This window comes from Ranitomeya imitator, chromosome 1 (genome assembly GCF_032444005.1).
Source record: "Ranitomeya imitator isolate aRanImi1 chromosome 1, aRanImi1.pri, whole genome shotgun sequence".
NCBI classification, from domain to species: Eukaryota; Metazoa; Chordata; class Amphibia; order Anura; family Dendrobatidae; genus Ranitomeya; species Ranitomeya imitator.
The window spans coordinates 1,163,483,828-1,163,508,612 of NC_091282.1; the positions used below are offsets into that span (position 1 = coordinate 1,163,483,828).

General features: G+C 43.8%; 1 protein-coding gene across 1 annotated transcript in view; it reads left to right on the forward strand.

Annotated features, from left to right (window-relative positions):
* The window catches only part of SEL1L3 (SEL1L family member 3), a 77,885-nt gene extending 55,692 nt beyond the window's left edge, over nucleotides 1–22,193 (forward strand). Inside the window, exons 17-24 of the mRNA XM_069744643.1 lie at nucleotides 9,808–9,891; nucleotides 10,689–10,779; nucleotides 13,084–13,168; nucleotides 13,483–13,592; nucleotides 14,080–14,207; nucleotides 17,481–17,583; nucleotides 17,663–17,726; nucleotides 21,786–22,193. Of these exons, the coding sequence (XP_069600744.1) occupies nucleotides 9,808–9,891; nucleotides 10,689–10,779; nucleotides 13,084–13,168; nucleotides 13,483–13,592; nucleotides 14,080–14,207; nucleotides 17,481–17,583; nucleotides 17,663–17,726; nucleotides 21,786–21,946 (826 nt within the window). The 3' untranslated portion in view covers nucleotides 21,947–22,193. The remainder of the gene's footprint in view (nucleotides 1–9,807; nucleotides 9,892–10,688; nucleotides 10,780–13,083; nucleotides 13,169–13,482; nucleotides 13,593–14,079; nucleotides 14,208–17,480; nucleotides 17,584–17,662; nucleotides 17,727–21,785) is intronic.
* The last annotated feature ends 2,592 nt before the right edge of the window (nucleotides 22,194–24,785 follow it).

Genomic DNA, 24,785 nt, shown 5'->3' on the forward strand with positions numbered 1-24,785 from the left:
GGTGGGGGTTGTGAAGGTTTTTTTTATTTATTTTTTTTCTGCATTTTGTGGTTAAAAAAAAAAAAAAAAAAAAATTGCTTGGCATTATGATTCTCCAGGTTAGTATGATTATGCCAATACCAAATTTATTCGTTTTTCAATTTTATATATATTTTAGTGGTTAAAAATATTTTCATCTTTTAAATTTTAAAAATTTCAAAAAAAAAAATGTGCAGATACAAGTTTAGGCACCCTTCATGGTTAGTACCTAGTATAATTCCCTTTTGAAAGTCGCAGCTTGTAAACACTGTTTGCAGCCAGCCAAGAGTCTTTCAATTCTTGTTTGAGGGATTTTCATCCATTTTTTTCCTAGGAAAATTCTTCCAGTTCTGTGACATTCCTGGGTCGTCTTGCATGCACTGCTATTTTGCGGTCTAGACAGATTTTCAATTATGTTCAGATTAGGGGACTGTGAGGGCCATTGTAAAACCTTCAGATTGCACCTTTTGAGGTCGTCTATTGTGGATTTTGACGTATGCTTAGGATAATTATCCATTTGTAGAAGCCATCCTCTTTTCAGCTTCAGCTTTCTTTTTACAAATGTAACATAGTAACATAGTAACATAGTTAGTAAGGCCGAAAAAAGACATTTGTCCATCCAGTTCAGCCTATATTCCATCATAATAAATCCCCAGATCTACGTCCTTCTACAGAACCTAATAATTGTATGATACAATATTGATCTGCTCCAGGAAGACATCCAGGCCTCTCTTGAACCCCTCGACTGAGTTCAAGTTATGTAGTTATGTTTCCATTAAGAATTTGTCGAAGCTTAATTGAATTCATTCTTCCGTCTACCCATGAAATTTTCCCCGTACCATTGGCTGCCACACAACCTCAAAGCATGATTGATCCACTCCTATGCATAATGGTTGGAAAGATGTTGTTTTCCTGAAATTCTGTGCCCTTTTTCCCCCACACATGATCATTGTGACCACAGAGTTGTATTTTAACCTCATTGGGCCACAGGATTTAGCATCTGCATCCCTGCACGCTCTCTCCTCCCATGTTAAGGGACCCCAACTTACTCAATGCTGCAGCCCCCATCCCGCACTTCCTCCTCCTGCTGCCCAGGATTTGCGCTTGGCTCACTGATCCCTGGGCACTATGCTTGGGGCTCTCGTTCTTGCCCTCTTACAGGGACAGTGCACACATCCTCAGCCAATGGCAAAATGTATACTCCTGCTGCTTGCATGCTTGCTAGTTCTCTGGTTACCTCTTCTAGTTTATCTTCCTGTGCCTGCTTATATACCAGCCATGTTTGCCGTACCTGCATGAACTTGCCATACTCGCCTATATACCATCCGAGCCAGCCTGCACCTGCTGTGCCCCTGTATAACAGCCAATCCTGCATTCACCTGCCAGTGCCTACCTGTATACCGGCCATACTTTCCATACCTACCTGCACTTGCCATGCCCTCCTGTATGCCTGCCAAATCTGCCTGCACCGGTCAGTGCCTGGGCATGTATCCCAGTCTGCACTTGTCTTGCCCTTCTGTACACTAGCTATTCCTGTGTGCACCTGCCAGTTTCCGCCTGTATAACAGCCATTCCCGCTAACACTTGCCATTCCTATATTCTTGCTGTGCCAGCCTGTACCAGACAAGCTTTCACTTTCTAGGCTGTTCCAACTCCATGTCCTTGACGGTCAACAGCTGTTCAGCCGAGGTCCGTCCTGGAGTAGCACCTGGTGTCCATCTGGAGCTAAGTTTAACCCCACAATCAGGGGCTCTAGCAAAGAGTCAAGTTTTCACCTAGTTATGCCCCTCCAGGCTTTCCTCGGACCAAGGAACAGTGGTTCCACCACTATATCCGTTACACAGGGCTTGTTTGCAAAAGATCTAAATAAGCCTGATGTATTTTCAATACATCGGACTCTGAATTTTATGGTAAGGACACAGGAGAGGTTTTCTTCTGATTCTTCCATGAAGGCCATATTTGTACAGATGTGTCTGAACAGTAGAACAATGTACCTCAACACCAGTCTGCTAAATCTTTCTGAAGGTCTTTTGCAGTCAAGCGGGGAATCTGATTAATTATTTTGAATGCACTATAAAAGGACAATTCGATTAATTCCCAATATCCATAGTTTTAACCCCTTCCCGACCTGTGACACAGCATATGCGTCATGAAAGTCGGTGCCAATCCGACCTGTGACGCATATGCTGTGTCACAGAAAGATCGCGTCCCTGCAGATTGGGTGAAAGGGTTAACTCCCATTTCACCCGGCCTGCAGGGACAGGGGGAGTGGTAGTTTAGCCCAGGGGGGTGGCTTCACCCCCCCGTGGCTACGATCGCTCTGATTGGCAGTTTCACTTTCACCAGCCATCAGAGCGATTTGTAATATTTCACCTAAAAAAACTGGTGAAATATTACAATCCAGCCATGGCCGATGCTGCAATATCATCGGCCATGGCTGGAAACACTTATGTGCACCCACCCCACCGATCGCCCCCCCCCCAGCCCCCCGATCTGTGGTCCGCTTCCCTCCGTCCTGTGCTCCGCTCCCCCGTCCTCCTGTCCGCTCCCCCCGTGCTCCAATCCCCCACCCCGTGTTCCGATCCACCCCCCGTGTTCCGATCCACCCCCCGCCCCCGTGCTCCGACGCCAACCCCCCCGTGCCCTGATCTCCCCCCTTATACTTACATAGCCTCCTGGGGTCCGTCCGTCTTCTTTCCTGGGCGCCGCCATCTTCCAAAATGGCGGGCGCATGTGCCGTGCGCCCGCCGAATCTGCCGGCAGATTCGTTCCAAAGTGAGTTTTGATCACTGAGATAGGTTCTCAGTGATCAAAATAAAAAAAATAGTAAATGACCCCACCCCCATAGGTAGGGACAATAAAAAAAAAAATAAAGAATTATTTTTTTTTTTTTGTTCCACTAATGTTGGGGTAAGAACTAGGGTTAGGGGTAGGGTTAGGGTTAGGAATGCGCACACGTATTCTGGTCCTCTGCGGATTTTTCCGCAGAGGATTTGATAAATCCGCAGTGCTAAACCGCTGTGGATTTATCGCAGATTTACTGCGGTTTTTCTGCGCATTTCACTGCGGTTTTACAACTGCGATTTTCTATTGGAGCAGTTGTAAAACCGCTGCGGAATCCGCAGAAAGAAGTGACATGCTGCGGAATGTAAACCGCTGCGTTTCCGTGCAGTTTTTCTGCAGCATGTGTACAGCGATTTTTGTTTCCCATAGGTTTACATTGAACTGTAAACTCATGGGAAACTGCTGCGGATCCGCAGCGTTTTCCGCAGCGTGTGCACATACCTTTAGAATTAGGCTATGTGCACACGGTAAACATATTGACCACAGGATAGAAACCTTAGTCACGAAGTGTATCGTTTAAAAAAACATCTTTATTTAAATAACCATATACCTCGAAAAATCATGGGCACACTGCCCGGTACATATTACCTGTATCAATTGCGTCCTGCCTCGTGGCACGCTACACCCTGATCACCCCGACACGCGTTTCGCATCCGCTTCCTCCAGGGGAAGTAAAGTAAATATAAAATATATTACCTACCTGTAAGTCGTTGCCACTCACCCTGATTGAGTATTTTCATCTGATTGTGAGGCATTATTTTAATAATATTTTGTATGTTTTATGTATGTTAAATAAAGATTTTTTTTAAACGATACACTTCGTGACTAAGGTTTCTATCCTGTGGTCAATATGTTTACATTGCTTTTGGAGTGTGGCCCATTGGTGACTTGAGGAAATGGGTTGGTGCGTGGTGTTCATTATGTGCACACGGTGCGGATTTGGCTGCAGATCCGCAGCAGTGTTCCATCAGGTTTACAGTACCATGTAAACATATGGAAAACCAAATCCGCTGTGCCCATGGTGCGGAAAATACCGCGCGGAAACGCTGCGTTGTATTTTCCGCAGCATGTCAATTCTTTGTGCGGAATCCGCAGCGTTTTACACCTGTTCCTCAATAGGAATCCGCAGGTGAAATCTGCACAAAAAACACTGGCAATCCGCGGTAAATCCGCAGGTAAAACGCAGTGCCTTTTACCCGAGGATTTTTCAAAAATGGTGCTGAAAAATCTCATACGAATCCACAACGTTGGCACATAGCCTTAGGGTTAGGGTTGGAATTAGGGTTGTGGTTAGGGTTAGGGGTGTGTTGGGGTTGGGGTTGTGATTAGGGTTACGGCTACAGTTGGGATAAGGGTTAGGGGTGTGTTGGAGTTAGAATTGAGGGGTTTCCACTGTTTAGGCACATCAGGGGGTCTCCAAACGCAACATGGCGCCACCATTGATTCCAGCCAATCTTGTATTCAAAAGGTCAAATGGTGCTCCCTCACTTCCGAGCCCCGACGTGCGCCCAAACAGTGGTTTACCCCCACATATGGGGTACCAGCATACTCAGGACAAACTGCACAACCATTATTGGGGTCCAATTTCTCCTGTTACCCTTGAGAAAATAAAAAATTGCTTGCTAAAACATCATCATTTTTGAGGAAAGAAAAATGATTTTTTATTTTCACGGCTCTGCGTTGTAAACGTCTGTGAAGCACTTGGGGGTTCAAAGTGCTCACCACATATCTAGATAAGTTCCTTGGGGGGTCTAGTTTCCAAAACGGGGTCACTTGTGGGGGGTTTCTACTGTTTAGGCACACCAGGGGCTCTGCAAACGCAACAAGACGTCCACAGACCATTCCATCAAAGTCTGCATTTCAAAAGTCACTACTTCCCTTCTGAGCCCCGACGTGTGCCCAAACAGTGGTTTACCCCCACATATGGGGTATCAGCGTACTCAGGAGAAATTTGACCCCAAAAGTTGTTGTCCAGTTTCTCCTGTTACCCTTGGGAAAATAAAAAATTGCGGGCTAAAAAATCATTTTTGAGAAAATAATTTTTATTTTATTTTCATGGCTCTGCGTTATAAACTTCTGTGAAGCACTTGAGGGTTCAAAGTGCTCACCACACATCTAGATTAGTTCCTTTGGGGGTCTAGTTTCCAAAATGGGGTCATTTCTGGGGGATCTCCAATGTTTAGGCACACAGGGGCTCTCCAAACGCGACATGGTGTCCGCTAATGATTGGGGCTAATTTTCCATTTAAAAAGCCAAATGGCGTGCCTTCCCTTCTGAGCCCTGCCGTGCGCCCAAACAGTGGTTTACCCCCACATATGGGGTATCTGCGTACTCAGGACAAACTGGACAACAACAATTGTGGTCCAATTTCTCCTATTACCATTGGCAAAATGGGAAATTCCAGGCTAAAAAATCATTTTTGAGAAAAGAAAAATTATTTTTGATTTTCATGGCTCTGCATTATAAACTTCTGTGAAGCACCTGGGGGTTTAAAGTCCTCAGTATGCATCTAGATAAGTTCCTTGGGGGGTCTAGTTTCCAAAATGGGGTCACTTGTGGGGGAGCTCCAATGTTTAGGCACACAGGGTCTCTCCAAACGTGACATGGTGTCCGCTAAAGAGTGCAGCCAATTTTTGATTCAAAAAGTCAAATGGCGCTCCTTCCCTTCCCTTCCAAGCCCTGCCGTGCGCCCAAACAGTGGTTTACCCCCACATATGCGGTATCAGCGTACTCAGGACAAATTGGACAACACCTTTCGTGGTTCATTTTCTCCTTTTACCATTGGGAAAATAAAAAAATTGTTGCTGAAAAATCATTTTTGTGACTATAAAAAGTTAAATGTTCATTTTTTCCTTCCATGTTGCTTCTGCTGCTGTGAAGCACCTGAAGGGTTAATAAACTTCTGGAATGTGGTTTTGTGCACCTTGAGGGGTGCAGTTTTTAGAATGGTGTCACTTTTGGGTATTTTCAGCCATATAGACCCCTCAAACTGACTTCAAATGTGAGGTGGTCCCTCAAAAAAATGGTTTTGTAAATTTCGTTGTAAAAATGAGATCGCTGGTCAAATTTTAACCCTTAACTTCCTAGCAAAAAAAAAATTTTGTTTTCAAAATTGTGCTGATGTAAAGTAGACGTGTGGGAAATGTTATTTATTAACTATTTTGTGTCACATAACTCTCTGGTTTAACAGAATAAAAATTAAAAATGTGAAAATTGCGAAATTTTCGCCAAATTTCCGTTTTTATCACAAATAAACACAGAATTTATTGACTTAAATTTACCACTAACACGAAGCCCAATATGTCACGAAAAAACAATCTCAGAACCGCTAGGATCCATTGAAGCGTTCCTGAGTTATTACCTCATAAAGGGACACTGGTCAGAATTGCAAAAAACGGCAAGGTCTTTAAGGTCAAAATAGGCTGGGTCATGAAGGGGTTAAGCATGCCCCAAAAACGCACTTCTTCAGACTGGCCTACCGCCTCAACATACTTATCTAACTATCCCTGTTTTCCCATACAAAATTTTCTGCAAAACCTGGATGCTCAAATCATCTGTTCACACCCTTCATGCAATTAATATCCCTGTGTCTGTACTTTTACACACACCTGTTGGTTTCCAGTTCATGCAGCATTACATGAACACTATTACACTGGCTGGACTGTACAATGCAAGTAATTGTTACAATCCACCTCTCTCGTCTCCCATATTTCCTCCATAGATTGTAAGCTTGCGGACAGGGCCCTCATTCCACTTGGTATTTTATTGTTTATGTGATTATTGTTATTATTGTTCTGTAATGTCTTTCTTTGTCTGTACAAGTCCCCTCTAAAATGTAGAGTGCTGTGGAATATGTTGGCGCTATAGAAATAAAATGGTCATAATTCTGGTTTCCTTCTCTAGCAATCATACGAGCAGCTCATTGAAATTTAGCTTGGTCTTCCAGACCTTATCTTGACCTCCATTGTTTCTGTTAATTGCCATTTCTTAATCATATTTTGAACTGAGGAAATGCCAACTTGTAAGCGCTTTGCTATATTCTTATAGCCTTCTCCAGCTTTGTGGGCTTCCACCATTTTCAGAGTGCTAGGCATCTGCTTAGAAGAACCCATGGCTGCTGTTTGGCACAAGGTTAGAGAAGGCTGGGTTTTTATAAAGCTGGGAAATTTGCGTCACCTGGCCTTTCCTAACGATGATGGTGAACAAGCCATAACCCTAACAGGCTAGGGTTTGAAACTTTGGTCAAACTTATCTGAGCGGACAAAAGTTTGGCAGCCTTGTAGATTTGTATCGGTCCATTTTCCTTTTCGAAAGGTTTTAAAATAAAAACAAAAAATAAGATTATTATTATTATTATTATTTATTATTATAGCGCCATTTATTCCATGGCGCTTTACATGTGAGGAAGGGGTATACATAATAAAACAAGTACAATAATCTTGAAAAATACAAGTCACAACTGGTACAGGAGGAGAGAGGACCCTGCCCGCGAGGGCTCACAATCTACAAGGGATGGGTGAGGATACAGTAGGTGAGGGTAGAGCTGGCCGTGCAGCGGTTTGGTCAATCGGTGGTTACTGCAGGTTGTAGGCTTGTCGGAAGAGGTGGGTCTTCAGGTTCTTTTTGAAGGTTTCGATGGTAGGCGAGAGTCTGATATGTTGTGGTAGAGCATTCCAGAGTAGGGGGGATGCACGAGAGAAATCTTGTATGCGATTGTGGGAAGAGGAGATAATAGGGGAGTAGAGAAGGAGATCTTGTGAGGATCGGAGGTTGCGTGCAGGAAAGTACCGGGAGATGAGGTCACAGATGTATGGAGGAGACAGGTTGTGGATGGCTTTATATGTCATGGTTAGGCTTTTGTACTGGAGTCTCTGGGTGATGGGGAGCCAGTGCAGGGATTGACAGAGGGTAGAGGCCGGGGAATAGCGGGGGGACAGGTGGATTAGTCGGGCAGCAGAGTTTAGAATAGATTGGAGGGGTGCAAGAGTGTTAGAGGGGAGGCCACAGAGCAGGAGGTTACAGTAGTCAAGGCGGGAGATGATGAGGGCATGGACTAGGGTTTTTGCAGATTCTTGGTTTAGGAATGTGCGGATCCGTGAAATATTTTTGAGTTGGAGGCGGCAGGAAGTGGAAAGGGTTTGGATATGTGGTTTAAAGGAGAGATCAGTGTCAAGGATTACCCCAAGACAGCGGGCTTGTGGGACTGGGGAGAGTGGGCAGCCGTTTACTGTAATGGATAGGTTCGTTGGGGAGATCGCGTGAGATGGGGGAAAGATGATGAATTCTGTTTTGTCCATGTTAAGTTTTAGAAATCTAGTGGAGAAGAAGGATGAAATAGCAGACAGACATTGAGGGATTCTGGTTAGTAGGGAGGTGATATCTGGTCCAGAGATGTAGATCTGTGTGTCGTCAGCATAGAGATGATACTGAAAGCCGTGAGATTCTATGAGCTGTCCCAGGCCAAAGGTGTAGATGGAGAAGAGCAGGGGTCCTAGAACTGAACCTTGCGGGACTCCGACAGATAGGGGGCGAGGTGAGGAGGTGGTGTGTGAGTGGGAGACGCTGAATGTACGGTCAGTTAGGTATGATGAGATCCAGGATAGGGCCAATTCTGTGATGCCAAGGGATGAGAGGGTCTGCAGCAGCAGGGAATGGTCCACTGTGTCAAAGGCAGAGGACAGGTCCAGGAGGAGGAGGACAGAGTAGTGTCGCTTGCTCTTGGCGGTTAATAGGTCATTGGTGACCTTAGTTAGGGCAGTTTCAGTGGAGTGGTGTGACCGGAAGCCTGATTGAAAGCGGTCGAAGAAGGAGCAGGAAGATAGATGGGAGGACAGTTCAATATGGACATGTTGTTCCAGTAGTTTTGAGGCAAAGGGGAGAAGTGATATAGGGCGATAGCTAGATACAGAGGATGGGTCAAGAGAGGGCTTTTTGAGGATAGGTGTGATTGTGGCATGTTTAAAGCTTGAGGGGAAAATGCCAGTTGTTAGTGATAGGTTAAAGAGATGGGTTAAGGTTGGGATGAAGACTGTGGTGAGGTTTGGGATGAAGTGGGATGGGAGTGGGTCAAGTGCACAGGTGGTGAGATGCGATCTTGAGAGTAGAGTGGAGAGTCCGTCTTCTGTAATGGTGGAGAAGTTGGTTTTGGAGGTGGAGGGCTGGGTAGTTGGGAGGAAGGGTTCTGGGGGTTGTTTACTAAAATTGTCTCTGATGTCCTCAATTTTCTGCTTGAAAAATGAGGCGAAGTCTTCAGCTGAGATGAGTGGGGAGGGAGGAGGTGCTGGGGGACGGAGGAGAGAGTTGAAGGTGTTGAATAACTGTTTGGGGTTGTGAGACATGGAGGATATGAGAGATGAGAAGTAGGTTTGTTTTGCTGTGGCGAGCATGGTTTTGAAAGCAGTGAGGGACTGTTTGAATGCGATGAAGTGCTCGATGGAGTGGGATCTTTTCCATCTGCGCTCAGCAGCTCTGGAAGCTCGCCTCAGTTCTTTTGTCATGCTGGTGTGCCAGGGTTGTCTGTTGATTTTGCGAGCTTTGGTATGTGTGAGAGGGGCAAGAGATTCCAAAGCTGCAGCTATTGTGGTGTTATATAGAGTGGCAGCATCATCCGCATTGTGTAGGGAGCTTATGTCTGTGAGAGGGAGGAGGGATTCAGAGAGTGAGTGAAGATCAAGGTGACCTTTTATTTTGCTTAAAATGTTCAGAAAGTAGGTCATCTTTAACTTTAGGCCTTTTAGGGATCATTTAATTTTCAACTTGCTTAATTGTTCACAAGAACAGTAATTTTGACCAGGGGTGCTCAAGCTTTTGTATGTATGTGTATGTTCCCGCTCCATACAGCCCACAGCGACTGGAGACAAATGTATGTCGCAAGTTGCTACGGGGTTAAATTATGAAGTCTTCAAAGATGATTAACAAATTTATAAATGTTTCATTAAACTGCAGGTTGGCAAAGTTTGTTGCTGAGCAGAATGGAAACATTGGGCTCATCATCCGGAAAGCTGTGAATGCGTACCTGGATGGTGCTGTGTAAGTCACATTACATTCATTTATCTCCCATATCCGTTCACTCTGGGGGGAGATTGAAGCAGATCGGTCACCAGACTTCACAATACAGACTGCATATATTAATACTAAAATAACACGAAAAAACTAGTACACCACTATTGGTACTGGGATATTTTTATGCTGTTTTTGTGGTCTGTACTTCTAGGAGGCTGGCCCCGTATTCTCCATGTGTCAACAAATGATTTCCGCATTTCCGCAGTCCACAATACATATAATAATAAACCTCTTGGGGCTGGTGTACTTATTGTGGAAAACCAATGTCAGAATGGCTGTATAATGCTTTTTTTTTAAAAAGTTTTCATGCTAGATAAAAGCTCGAGCTGGACCCATAACATGTAATGTTAATCTTTAATATCGAGATTATACTGCAATTGTGACATGGATATTCACAATAAATATAGCAGCTTCATCAGGTGTAAGCAATCCGTTTGTATGCTACAACCTGTATGTTATTAATCTGGTGAATGATCTGCTTTAAGAAGGGGAATCGCTGAATGGGGCTTGGCTGCAATCCCAGAAAGGAGTGGCGCTTCTCAGATGGTGGTACCACAGTCTGCACCGCTAGAGAGACCTTCTTATAAAATTATTTATACTATTACAACCTCACACCAAGTTTCACTTGTGGGCAGATCCCATTCTCCACCAATCACAGCTTGAGACATATCCAAACTCCTTTAAAGTGACACTGACCACATTAGTAAATAATTTAGGGCTGTGATGGTAATTGGCAACAGATCTAATTTTTTTCTTTCTTGCAGACATGAGGCTTTTCTGAATTTCATCTTGACTGCAGAAGCCGGAGTGGAGATGTCGCAGACAAATGTGGCGTATCTTTGTGAAGAGCATTTAGTATGTATCTCTATATCCTTTAGTAATATCCTACGGACTATGGACTGCGGCTGTATCCTGCAGCTGTATCATAGGATCTTCCACTGTAGGAAATGTCATGCTATGGGAATCTATGTAGAGTAATCAGCATCTACCTAGGATCCTCTGTAATCCTAGGGTAGTGCCCGCAGCGTGGAGGACAGGCCGGGTAGTGCCCGCAGCGTGGAGGACAGGCCGGGTAGTGCCCGCAGCGTGGAGGACAGGCCGGGTAGTGCCCGCAGCGTGGAGGACAGGCCGGGTAGTGCCCGCAGCGTGGAGGACAGGCCGGGTAGTGCCCGCAGCGTGGAGGACAGGCCGGGTAGTGCCCGCAGCGTGGAGGACAGGCCGGGTAGTGCCCGCAGCGTGGAGGACAGGCCGGGTAGTGCCCAGAGCTGCTCCTGCACATGAGGGAATATAGTCCGCATATCTACATTCACACTGGGGCTCTTTGAAGCAATCTGGTTAAACATTAATAAATATGCTGTGCAACAACCCCATATTAGAAGATTGTCACTGTTAAGGTCCCCATACAGATTAGACTGAAGTTGGCCAAACCCACTGATATTGGCTTAATATGTACAGAATCCTCTCGACTCTTCTCCGGCATATGATGTCGGGGGGGAGAGAAGAATCCAGAACTTTGAATTTCCAATGGTCTAAAGTTGTTGTTTTTTCTGGTATGTAAGCTGCTGCCAGATGCCCGAGCCATCAGCTAATGTTATAAGGGACTCTGGAGAGAGACGTCGTACAGCGCTCTGTGTATGGGGGGGTCTAACGTGCTTGAGCAAGTCTGCCAGACTCTGTCAACTGTTGAGGTGGCCATACACATTAGATGATTTGAAGGCAGAACATCTGATGTGATCTTCAACATGCCCAGTCCTTCTTTTTTTTTTTTTGTCACGAGACATGGCCCTCCCATATACAGTAGGTAGTTGAATCGTTCTTCCGGCAGCGATCTCCCCTGACTCCTCCATACATGGGAGCGCTCGCTCGTGAACTCATCCAGTGGTGGCTGATCTCATCGATAACAAAAGGATCTGCAGTCTGAGATCCTCTTCTCCTCTGGTATCATCTGTCCGGGAATATTCTGGAGGCTACCATACACATTACTTTCACCCGATTCCACGGATATTGGAGAGTTTGGCTCACTCCACCGGTGTATGGTGGGCATGATCTGCTGGAAGAGAGCTTGTATGATCACCTCCAAGTGCTACTGGGTATGAGCCACGACCTCCAGCAGAGAAGGGCACTGGGTCCAGTCATTTACTGTCAGCAATCCGATCATTCTAGGATTGGATATCGGTGAAGAATCCTGTTTATTGTAACCGCTCCCTCCGTGTACTGGATGTTCCCCCATGTTACTACTATTAATCTTCAAAACTGCCGTATGTGTAGTATTATGGAAGTTATAAAGTGACGCATTGTATCACACTGCTTTGGTAATGGCTACAGACAAATGAAACAAGCAGGGAATAGTTGGAAGAGACCAGAAGATGATTTATACACCAGAATATAACATGGAGGAATCTATCAAACCCATGTGCATTGTGTTATGTAAACTATGTTGATCCGGCCGCTCAGTCCACGACATAATTAAGAATATATTAAGAATATATTGGGCAGCACGGTGGCGCAGTGGTTAGCACTGCAGCCTTGCAGCGCTGGGGTCCTGGGTTCTAATCCCACCCAGGACAACATCTGCAAAGAGTTTGTATGTTCTCTCCGTGTTTGCGTGGGTTTCCTCCGGGCACTCCGGTTTCCTCCCACATTCCAAAGACATACTGATAGGGATTCTAGATTGTGAGCCCCATCAGGGACAGTGATGATAATGTGTGCAAAAACTGTAAAGCGCTGCGGAATATGTTAGCGCTATATAAAAATAAAGATTATTATTATTATTATTATTATTATAATATATGTCTAATATAAATATATTCTATTATATCATTCACTATTATGGCTCTTGCCGATGTTATATAATGGCATTGCAGTTTCTCCAATCAAAAAATTGCTGATGACTATTAATTATCTGGACATAATATTGCATGCAGCTCTATATTAATATTATTCATAATTTAGGGCCATGATACTTAAGGTAACCTTACATTGGAATAATTCACGTGTGTATATGTGTATAGTCTCTCTATTTTTTTAATTTTTTTGTTTGTTTTTTTTAACTGTAAACCAATTTGTTAATAGATTGTGTAGCAAATGCATGGAATTGGAACTTTTTGGTTTCGTTTCATATTTTTTTTATCGCTGAGCTTATGTTTGTCCTTTTTGCAGGAATTGTCTGCAACAAGTTTTGGAGATTTTTGTATTTGGAGATATTATAACTTGTCTGTACATCAGTACAATCCTCCTAATTATGGTATGTATTTTATAACCGTAAATGCTTTTTTAGGTTGGTTTTACATATATTCACAATGTGAATTGTGCACATGTAAGTCTCCATATATTGTAGCTGCAACACCAACTATTGACCAGTAGATGGCGCTGCATACATGTATAGTGTGTGTGTGTATATAGGTGTGTGTGTGTCTATATGTGTGTATATTTATGCACACACACCACTTTCTCATCACAGTGATTTGTACTGTGCCATGTCTTTTTGTATTCGGTAACCTATAAATGTAGCAGTGATCATTACAATATCTAATACCAATTACATACCATCTTTTCCAGCTTTATTGAAGGTGGGTGATATATATTATTACGGTGGAAAAAATCAGCACAAAGACCTGGGACTTTCCATGAAGATGTACACACAGGCCGCGCTACAAGGCGACTCTCAGGTACATGAATACAGATTATGTAACATTGCTCTAAGGCTTCTTTTACACTTGCTGTTTTTTGCAGCCCGCTTTTGCGGCCCCAATACATTTCTATGGGGCCGCAAAACTTCGTCAGAGCGCCGTACGCCTCACGGCCGTGAAGAACGATTAGAGCCTGCTCAATATTTTTCACGGCTTATGGACACGGCCCCCATAGAAAATCAATGGGGCCGCAAAAAGAACGGAAGCTTGTTTTTGCGATGCACGGTGAAGCACATATTTGCCGATCGCCTCTTTATTTGAAACCAGAAAAATGGCAATCCGCAGGTTTTTGCGCCAGACCGTGAAAATTACAGCAATACAGCCTGCAAAAAATGGGCCACAAGAATCACAGCAAGTGTAAAAGCCCAACGAGCAATATTCCTAGAAATCCCATATTTGTAATCTACCCTGATCTTCCATGTTCTGTGGAACGCCTTGTTGACCCGGCTCTTATTATCTTTTGTAGGGTTTTTTCAATCTTGCCCAACTGGCCCAAGAAGGAATTTCTATACCGGAGTATTTGTTAGGACACCTGAAAATTGAGGCATCTTTGCATCTTGACAGTCGTTCCCTGGCCATAGAGCTCTATAAAAGGTGCTGCTGTGGACCCCAAATAATGGGCCCCTTTTCCCGTCTCATCACATATGTAGCTAGTGTACATTTTTCTTTAGTAATAGATGTCTGCCGGCAATTTACCTGTTAAACGATTACATTAGATTTTTTTTTTTTTTTTTACTTGCAAGTGAACAGTTTTTTTGTTAATATCTGATCATTTCATTCATTCATTCATTCATTCATTCATTGAAAGAGAGCTTCCCACCCCCAAAATAGAAAATAAACTATTTTAACATTTACATAGGAGACTTTGCCCACATAAAATATTATTATAGCAGCTGAATACATTTTAGTTCCTTTCCTAGTTGAGGAAGGGGCTCAGTGCACCATTACACCCCTCAATTTGCATTTTTTTTGGACTCTGCCCAATTCTTTTTTACATCAATTGTTTCCCCTGAGAAAATGCTGACAAACTCCATCTACATACCTGTGAATTGATGGAATGTATTAATGTCCTCCATTGGGTGCATACTGTTGGGCTCCAGCAGTGTCAGTGCGCACACGCAGAGACGCAGATTAAGTTCGGCTAGCACTCTGTTGTGAATTCTGCTCTTGGGTTCCCTCCAGTGGTTGTTGGTGGGAATGCAGTTGTCTCTGACTCGCAGTCCTGGCCAGGTGTATCGGATAATTACAATTCTGACTGGGATATTTAGGTGTGCAGGATCCTTTAGCCCTTGCCAGTTGTCAGTTTCTTTGGAAGTATTGGATCTCTGCCTGGCCTCTCCTGCTTATCTGCCAGTTAAGCAAAGATAAGTGTCTGTTTCTTTTCCTGTGGCACACATGCAGTGTGCTTATTTTCAGTACTATTTGTTTGTCTTTTGTCCAGATTAGACTGTCTGTGTTTTCTCAGTCTGGTTGGTTTCACTGGAGTTGCAGATATACGCTCCTACATCTTTAGTTAGATGTAGGAAGTTTTTTGTATGATCTGCTGTGGATTTTTGAAGGGGTTTTTTACTGACCGCACAGAACTCTGTCCTATCCTGTCCTATCCAGCTAGTGGCCTCCTGTGCCAAATCCTGTTTTTTCTGCCTGTGTTTTTTTCCTCTCCGACTCACTGCCAATATTTGTGGGGGGCTGTCTATCCTTTGGGGATTTTCTGAGGCAAGACAGTATTCCGATTTCCATCTTTAGGGGTATTTAGTCCTCCGGCTGTGACGAGGTGTCTAGGTGTGTTAGGTACACTCCACGGCTACTTCTAGTTGCGGTGTTTAGTTCAGGTTTGCGGTCAGTATAGTGGCCACTTTCTCCAGTGAAAGTTCTCATGCAGCTCCAAGGTCACCGGATCATAACAGCACTCACTCTGGGGAGGCAATCGCTGTCAATTAATATCATGGGTAGTGCTAAAAATGAAAATTGGGGGTGTAAGAGTCCACTGAAGCCTTATAATTTACATATAGATTAAGTCAATTTTCTGCCACTAATACATTAAAATATATACGGCTGGTATAATTTTTAAATGGTAAATTTCCTGGTATAAATGTTTTTAAAGTGAACCTGTCACTTGCTCAAACAGATTGAGTTGTTATACTGTACACCTTGTAAAGTACCAGAGCTCCCCTGATTCTGCAGCTCTTTTACATTTTTACTCCGTGTTGTTCCATTGCTAAGATATTCCCTCTTCTTGCTTCTGGAGTGCAGAATGTGAAATCTCTGCTTGCAGACCAACTGGGCATTTCTTCAGTTATCTCTGGGGCTATGCTCTTTCAGCCCTTCCTCCTATACTCTGCCACTCACGGGTCAGAGAAACCGAACAAAGAAAACCTCAAACTTATGGTCTAAAAGGGAAGTACAAGGACTAAATGATTGTAATAAAAATATCTTTATTACACAGAAGTGGTTATCATTAGCACTACAACAAAACTGTGCCCGTATTTGGAATATAAGGTCATTAATAAATAAGATAATAAAAGCAAATGGTTATGGGAAAAAACAGCGGACCAAAAACAGTAATGATGATAAACACAAATTCTAGTCACATAGGTAAAGCCCCATGTAACACCAAAGCAAAAACAATGTCAGAAAAAATGTGAAAAAAAAGGTAATCTAATATATTTTATATATTCTTTATAAAAAGAAAAAAATACTGGTATAATCCCTGCTGTCTGTACAAACGATATATTACTAAGAAACGATAACTCCTTTGTTTTCATTGTATCCTGGTGCTTAAGTGTATGTGGGAAAAGAAAAGGGCAGGATCGTGTCAAGTGACCTGCTGCAGTATATAGAAACAATAAAAGGTACAATAGATACTTGGTGAGAGTGCAGGCACAGAGTAGGTGCAAATATAGGGTAGGGAAGTGTTAAAGTGCAATAGCAGCAGCTCAGGGGAAATGAAAAGGCAAGGTATAAGGTCCACCGGTCGAAGCACAGTGCACACCGCGACGCGCGTTTTGGAACGGAGTCTTTCGTCAGGGAGTGACGAGGGCTGAAAGCGCACAGCTCCAGAGACAACTGTGAAGAAATGCCCAGTTGGATTGCAACCAGAAACTTATTTAAGTAGTTTATTTTGCATTTTTGGGGGTGACACTCTTTTAAACCATATATAAGTAAAGGGAGTCTGTGACCATAGCTGTGTAAACATAGCCCTACTATTTGCTGCAGCAGGAGTTTTGTACATTCTTTATCTAGCCAAGTGGTTTTGCAAAACTACAAATAGGTCAGAATTCCTGCTCCTGGTTCGGATAGCTTTATCTTCTCTCCCTCTCTAGTCTCTCATTATTAGACAGCAGGAGGGCTGAGGGGTTGTTAACAGATCGGAAGAATAGGAAGGGAAGACATTATATAGTCTCAAAACCGCAATAAAAAAGGAGGAGGAAATCGGATGAAGAGGAAAAGTGCAGGATAGAAGCTGTGCTGATGAATAAGAATTAAACACCCCTGGAAACGGCACCCTGGGTACACATACACATTACATCCAGCCTACACTACAGGGAGGGACAGTCCCAGAAGAGCAATCAAGCACCAACATGTGTCTTTAACAAGGAAATTTTTTTTTTTTTTTTTTTAAAGATTTCTAGCAATTTGTTTATTACCATCTGTAACATGAAAAAGTATATAGAAACATTTAGTCTTACTGTGCAGTCATGAAGTTTTCTCACCAGTATTGGACAAAATAAAATGCGTGAAGCTGGTGAGAAGTATGAAAGATATACCGTACCAGTAATTAGACATGAGACCATGTAGGAGACACATGATGCATATTAATTCTTTCATGATTGTTTAGAAATCACTTTCCTGCTATTATTTCTGCAGGTGTCAGAATCTCAGCAGTGACGAGGCCATCAGTCCTTGCACGTTGGCACTGCTTTACCTGCAGCTGACTGACGCTTGGCACTACATGCTGAATTCCTCTTTGGTAATGTTCGGCTCTACCCTTCATAATAATACATTGGAATTGTGCAATTTGCATAACCTTTTTTTTACTCCTTTTCTAGATTCATTTACTGGTGATTGTCACAGTGGCTGCATTCCTATTACAGTGTGTGTACAAGTTACAAGGTGAGACCATCAAATATCTGTTCCTAGGCCACCCGGCTTCATTCATTGCAAAGGCAGCCTGAGAATCTACAATCGTTTCTTAATTCTTCACTGGGACTGGTGGCTATATATGTATGCCTTCATTTATATTGAAAAGCCGCAATGTGCCTTATGCATCTCATCATGGCATTCTGATTGCTGACAGTGAACGAGAATCTTCATAGTGTTCTTCGTCTCTGGACTGCAGGCACTGAGTATTGATGTCATCGCGACCCAGTCAGTGACATCAGATGCTGAGGGGGATGATGGGAGAGTAACGCTTCTTCTCTCATCAATGCTGCCAACTGTATCGGCATCTAGCAGACTGTGATGACGGGCGAAGGATCCACTGCTGTCACCGGGCTCCCCTCCTGCTCAGGGGTCCCTTGGCTGCTGGTCTCTAAGCTCTGCCGCAGAATGAAACTATGCACACTATGTATGCTGTGCACACTGATAGTTACAGAAACGTTGCTCCGGGTGGGCCCCCTCAAAGTGTAGGGCTCGGGGCAACAGCCCCCTCTGTTCCCTGATAGCTATGCAACTGGCTGTGTTCACAAAGAGGGTTTTGAGACTTTTGCTAAAAAAAAAAAAAACTGCATCAAAACCATCCTAGAGAAACAACTTCAAAAATACTTAGAAGCATTTTCCAGGTCACTTATGCTATTTATAAGAGGTGTTTTTTGAGGTTTTTGTTTTTCAAAAGATTTTGTAAAAAAAACTTGCTGGAAAAAGGAATATGTATGCCACACACATCTTCAAAGTGGATCCTGATGGAATCCTCTCCATACTAGGCACTGGTCAACGAAAAGGCGGACTTTTTTTTTTTCAAACCCGTTTCCAAACTATTGATGAGCGGACGTGCTCGGAAAATGTGTTATTTGAGCATGCTCGTGCTATCGGAGTGTCTTTAGCGTGCTCGAATCATATGTTATAGTCCCCTCGGATGCATGTCTCGCGGCTGTCTTACATGCAATCCCTGCATTTGTTGCAGCTGTCTAACAGCTGCGAGACTTGCAGCCGCTGGGATTCAAACATATTTTTTTGAGCACTCCGAAGTCACTCGGAGAGCACAGTGTATGCTTTTTGAACACCTTATCTGAGCACATTCACTCAGTCATCACTATTCCAAACCTTTTCCAAAAAAACACAAGCCCTTCAAAAAATCCCAATAAAGGGTATATGCACAGTATCTTTAAAGTGAACCTGACATGTGATACTTGCTGGCCAATTTGTAGACAGCATGTGGCAGACACTGGCTGTATGTACTTGTACTGTATGAACTTAAACAGTGCGGCGTTTCAGAGAAGAACATGCTGTAAAAGCCGCTGGGGACCACACTGTAGACTGGTTGGACAGGCAGGTCCCTGGCAGCTTCTCCCCACCCGCTGCACTGGATTAACAGATCTTTGCCTATACGTGCACATAGGGTGATACCTGTCCATCCAAGGCAGCGGCGTGGAGATGTTGCCGGGGACCCACCTATCCAGATTTCAAAGTATTATTCACTGAAACGTTGCAGTGTTTGAGTCAAACGTACCTGGCTGAGATCCCACAGTCAGTGCCTGATGCATGATATCCACGGATTGGGCAGTATGTATGAGCTGTCAGGTTCACTTTAGATGCCCTCGGAACCGCCAAGGTTTCCTAGAGGAAGCAGCTCCAGTGGTCTTTTTCCTGAAGCGACTTTGCTGGAGGTTTTACCTATGCAGTGGTTGTGCCGCCAGCGTCTTCCTTTTAATCATTTAAACCATAAAATATAAAGGCATAAATACTACTTCTTCTGACCACTTCATGGTTTTCAAACCCAGAAGCAGTTAGAAGTACCAGAGAACTGAACTTGTGCACAGCAATGTTGTTTTTACATTGCTGTACATTAGTTCATTTTTTGCCACTGTTTTGTGACGCTTTTTCAGATGGATACCAGGTGAAATCTGCTAGAAAAAAATGTGTGCACATGGCCTGGTTGTTTCTGAAAAACCTAACAAGCTGTGTACATTTTTAAGCATTGGATGAACCAATCCATTAGGCGAGTTAGGGTACCGTCACACTAAAACGACGCTGCAGCGATACGACAACGATGTCGATCGCTGCAGCGTCGCTGGAGAGCTGTCACACAGACAGCTCTCCAGCGACCAACGATCCCGGTCCCCTGGTAACCAGGGTAAACATCGGGTTACTAAGCGCAGGGCCGCGCTTAGTAACCCAATGTTTACCCTGGTTACCAGCGTAAACGTAAAAAAACAAACACATACTTACCTTCCGTGTCTGTCCTCCGGCGCTGTGCTTTCCTCTGCACTGTCGGCGCCGGTCAGCCGTAAAGCAGAGCGGTGACGTCACCGCTGTGCTTTCCGGCTGGCCGGCGCTCACAGCCAGTGCAGAGAAGCACAGCGCTGGAGGACAGACACGGAAGGTAAGTATGTAGTGTTTGTTTTTTTTACGTTTACGCTGGTAACCAGGGTAAACATCGGGTTACTAAGCGCGGCCCTGTGCTTAGTAACCCGATGTTTACCCTGGTTACCAGTGAAGACATCGCTGAATCGGCGTCACACGCCGATTCAGCGATGTCAGCGGGAGATCCAGCGACAAAAGAAAGTTTCAAACGATCTGCTACGACGTATGATTCTCAGCGGGGTCCCTGATTGCAGTACGGTGTCAGACACCGCGAGATCGTAAGGATATCGCTGGAACGTCACGGATCGTGCCGACCTAGCGATCAAAGTGCCACTGTATGACGGCACCCTTATGTTTTACCAAGTCAACACCATCAAGAACTGACTAATTGCATTTCCAAAGGTAAATATTGGTAGTAGCGTCATCCATCTTCTGTCAGGATTTAGTCTCATGGTTATTTGCACTGTAATCAGTGTTAACTCCTGGTAAACTCTTCAGTTTCACATCATGACAGTAGTGGAGATAATGCGCTAAAATCACTCAGTCTGTTATCTGCACTTGTCCTAATGTCTCATGCTTCCACTGCTGGTATGCATGTTACGTAAAGGACAGTTTCCCAAACCCAGTGCTCATGGCCGCCAACACGTCATGTTTTCTGGATTTCCTTGTTATTGTACAGGTGATGGAAGTATTAAGGCAATTGAAACTATCTCAGGCTCTCTAACCAGTGCAATACTATAGATATACTGAAAATACAATCTCTCAGCAGTGGCCGTTCTTACTGCAGCTCAGCTCCCGTTCACTTCAGAATCAACTAATCTGCAGTACCAGAAAACAGCCACTACTCCGTACTGCTCCAGATACGTTATTAATAAAGAAGTCCTGGACAACCAGGTGATAGGTTGTGGTCCTTCAATACGGACCTCAAATGGAAACAAGTAAGGGGAGTTTGTTCAGTTTTAAAGATTTGTACTGACCTGGACTTGACAGCTTCATAAATATCTTGGAGTCTGTGAAGTTCAGGTCCGGAGACCTGCAGCGAATCTGTGTATCATGGTCGCTATTGACTGTGATGACCTACGCACTTCTATGCATCTTGCTTATGGTCAGACCAGCCAATATTTTTGGAGTACCATTTTTAGTGGCCTAATAAATGCTATGTTTTACCTAATGAATGATAGCCTTTACTTAGCTGGAGCATCCTTGCCATTTATCTTGCGATCATTTCAGACAGGTATGTTTTTATTGTGAAATCCTGTCTGTTGTTAAACACCATACTGTACATCTAGCACCTGACTGGGATCCATGCTGCATAGGTGACTAGTCCAAAAAAAGGTCCCTGGTGGCTTCTCCCCACCCCACTCTCCTTGTGTGACTAGTCTCTCGGTATGTGTTCATGGGTGTGTAGTCAAAATCGGTCTCTGGCAACTACTCCACTTCACTTGAGAGAATCTCCTGAACAGCATGGGCATTGCAGTATTTCAGAGTAAAACATACCTGGTTGACATCATACAGCCAATGTCTGATTCGCGCTTCCTGGGGATCGGGCAGCAGATATCCGCTCTTGTTCCCTCTAGCCACAGTTCAGTTTATATGCACAGTAATTTTATAATATAAGAATGTATAATTCCATGTTTTTGTTTTTTCCAGGTAAATTATTACAGTCCCGAAGAGCTGACCATGTCCCTGGTTCCCCACAACCATCAGACAATGCCGATACTTCTCCTCCAAGACCTGAGCAAACTGAAGCGTCTGTGGTCAATCTTACACCACCTCGTTCTGAGACTGGAAACATAGACCTGATGAGATGAGACAGTACACAGTGATGGCCATAGTCACATTATGGACATGACAGGAGGAAAGTGGCTTTTCTATATGCTACTACATAGGTGTTGTATGTCCTCATACATTCGGTGGACGATGTGAGATGTAGCACTACTTCTTCATCATTGCTATGAAGATATGAAGGAACAATTCTTTTTTTTAATTTAGGTGGAAATTGACAAAGAATTGCAGGCAATTTTCTACATATGTAAGACAATAAAGATTCTAACTTTTCAGGTTCTTACTACTTTATTAATAGATGCTGTAAATGCGACAATATAGTATCTTAGTGTACCACAGAGGCAGGGGCTGGCTGGCACTTTTCAGCCTCGGGGGCAATCACAAGGCAGTTGCCCTCCTCTTCCCTGTTTTATCTCTGGCCACTGCATTAAAGTAGTAGAGATAACGGGCTTTAAAAACAGGCTGGTACATAGATATGGTAACAGAACGGAGCTTGATGCATGGGCGCAGACCGAGCTTACTACATAGATATGGGAGCAGAACTGAACTTACTCCAGCGATATGGGAGCAGAACCGAGCTTACTCCAGCGATATGGGAGCAGAACCGAGCTTACTCCAGAGATATGGGAGCAGAACCGAGCTTACTCCAGAGATATGGGAGCAGAACGGAGCTTACTCCAGAGATATGGGAGCAGAACGGAGCTTACTCCAGAGATATGGGAGCAGAACGGAGCTTACTCCAGAGATATGGGAGCAGAACGGAGCTTACTCCAGAGATATGGGAGCAGAACGGAGCTTACTCCAGAGATATGGGAGCAGAACGGAGCTTACTCCAGAGATATGGGAGCAGAACGGAGCTTAATAAGTTCACTACATGGAACCAAGTCTGCTACATAGAAACTGGAGCAGAACCAAGATTACGGCATACATACGGTACCATAATCTAGATTACTAAATTGTTACAGTACCAAGCTTAGATATGGTGCCATAACGGAGCTTACTTACAAACATACATACAAGACGGCTACACAGTGCCTACTACTGTCACCACTATACAGTGAATACCTAATATTATAATATCACCATTAGCTCTACATGAAGCTACATTCTATACAAAGACCAATGACCTTCATACACCTTTTACTATAATGACTGAATTACATTTAGCTGCTACTAAATATTTTTTTTTAAATGTTACCTAAAAAGAGCAATATTACAACCTTACAGTAACCGTATATTGGTAGATACCAGTGCCGCAGAACAAGTGATTACAGTACAGTTATATATAGGAACTTAAACATTACGTTCTTTTTGATTCGGATCTTTAACTTTTCTATCTGGCCCAGACCAACATGACAACTTCTCCAGCCAGGGCTCAACTGCACAGATTACAACAAAGGTACATTTGACTTCTCACATTTCCAGTGCTGTCTCCATCTATTCCCAACCTACAAAAACTCCCCACTCTGTGTGCACCTGCAGTATGGACCACTGACCCCAATTTTTAATCAATTGTGTCATTACTAGGATTACTGCCATCCCAAAGAAATTAGTGTCCCACGGAGTATTAATGCCCCTGCTGTGCAAAGACCTGTATGGTCCTTTGAAAGAAATAATATCCCAAGTGCCCCCTTTCAGCAACAAATACCCTTGAGTGCTCACTTAAAGTAACAATGACCCCCCCCCCCCCAAAAAAAAAAAAAAAGGAAATGGGTTGCTCCTATCAAAGCTAATAATAAACCCATTCATAACAAATAATGTCCCCTGAGCACCCACACAGCTCTGTATGTACAGAATGGTCCTACAGCCCCAATACCTCTTTATTATACGATGAGGACCCCAAAACTCCCTATATATAGTTAAATGGCTACATAGCCCCCTATATACAATGATGTCCCCACTGCCTCCTATATATAGTATGAGACTTTACAGTTTTATATATACTATAGCTCCCCACAGACTGTCTCCAAAACCCCCTATATATAGTATGATGGTCTCCTACAGCTCTCTAATTGCAATATTATGTACCTCACAGCTTCTTATATACATTATGATCATGTCCCTACAGCCCCCTATACGGAATATGGTGCCCCCATATGATGGTAGGTGTGTGTGTGTGTGTGTGTATATTTATATATTATTAAAAAAAAATTTTTTTTTTAAATAAATGGAACACTAAAATGCCAGATCCTAGATATTTCTGAATGAAATATTCCAGTTGCAAATTTTTACCCATAGCATAGTGGAATGTGTTCAGAAAAATAAAGCATAACAATTATCAATGTAAAATAGTATATCTATAGATCACAATGGCGCTAAACACGTGTGCCTGAAGGAACAGCAGCAGGCAAAACCAGCCAGTAAGGTGTGTGTAACTGCCCAAAGAAAATCAAAGTCTATAAAAGGTTGCCGCGCTGACAGGCACTTACGAATCCATGTGTAATCCTGTATGAGGAATGTCCACTTGCATAGCGGTTTCTTCCCCCACTGTCCAGTAGTGCTTGGCCATGGGAACGTCCTCCCCAAGGTAGCAATCCCCCGTGTAAACCCGCTGCCGCAGCTCAGCGGTAGCCTCGGCCGCTGTCGGCGTAGCGAGGTGAGCGGTGGGTGTGGTTAGATGGTGACATCACCTGTCTGTGTATGACGGACGTGTGTAGAGGCCAATCCCGACGTTTCCCTCGAAACGCCCCCCGCTCACCTCGCTACGCCGACAGCGGCGCCATCGGTTGAGGCTACCACTGAGTTGCGGCGGTGGGTTTACATGGGGAATTGCTACCTTGGGGAAGACGCTCCCATCGCCAAGCACTACTGGACAGTGGGGGAAGAAACTGCTACCCAAGTGGACATTCCTCATACAGGATTACA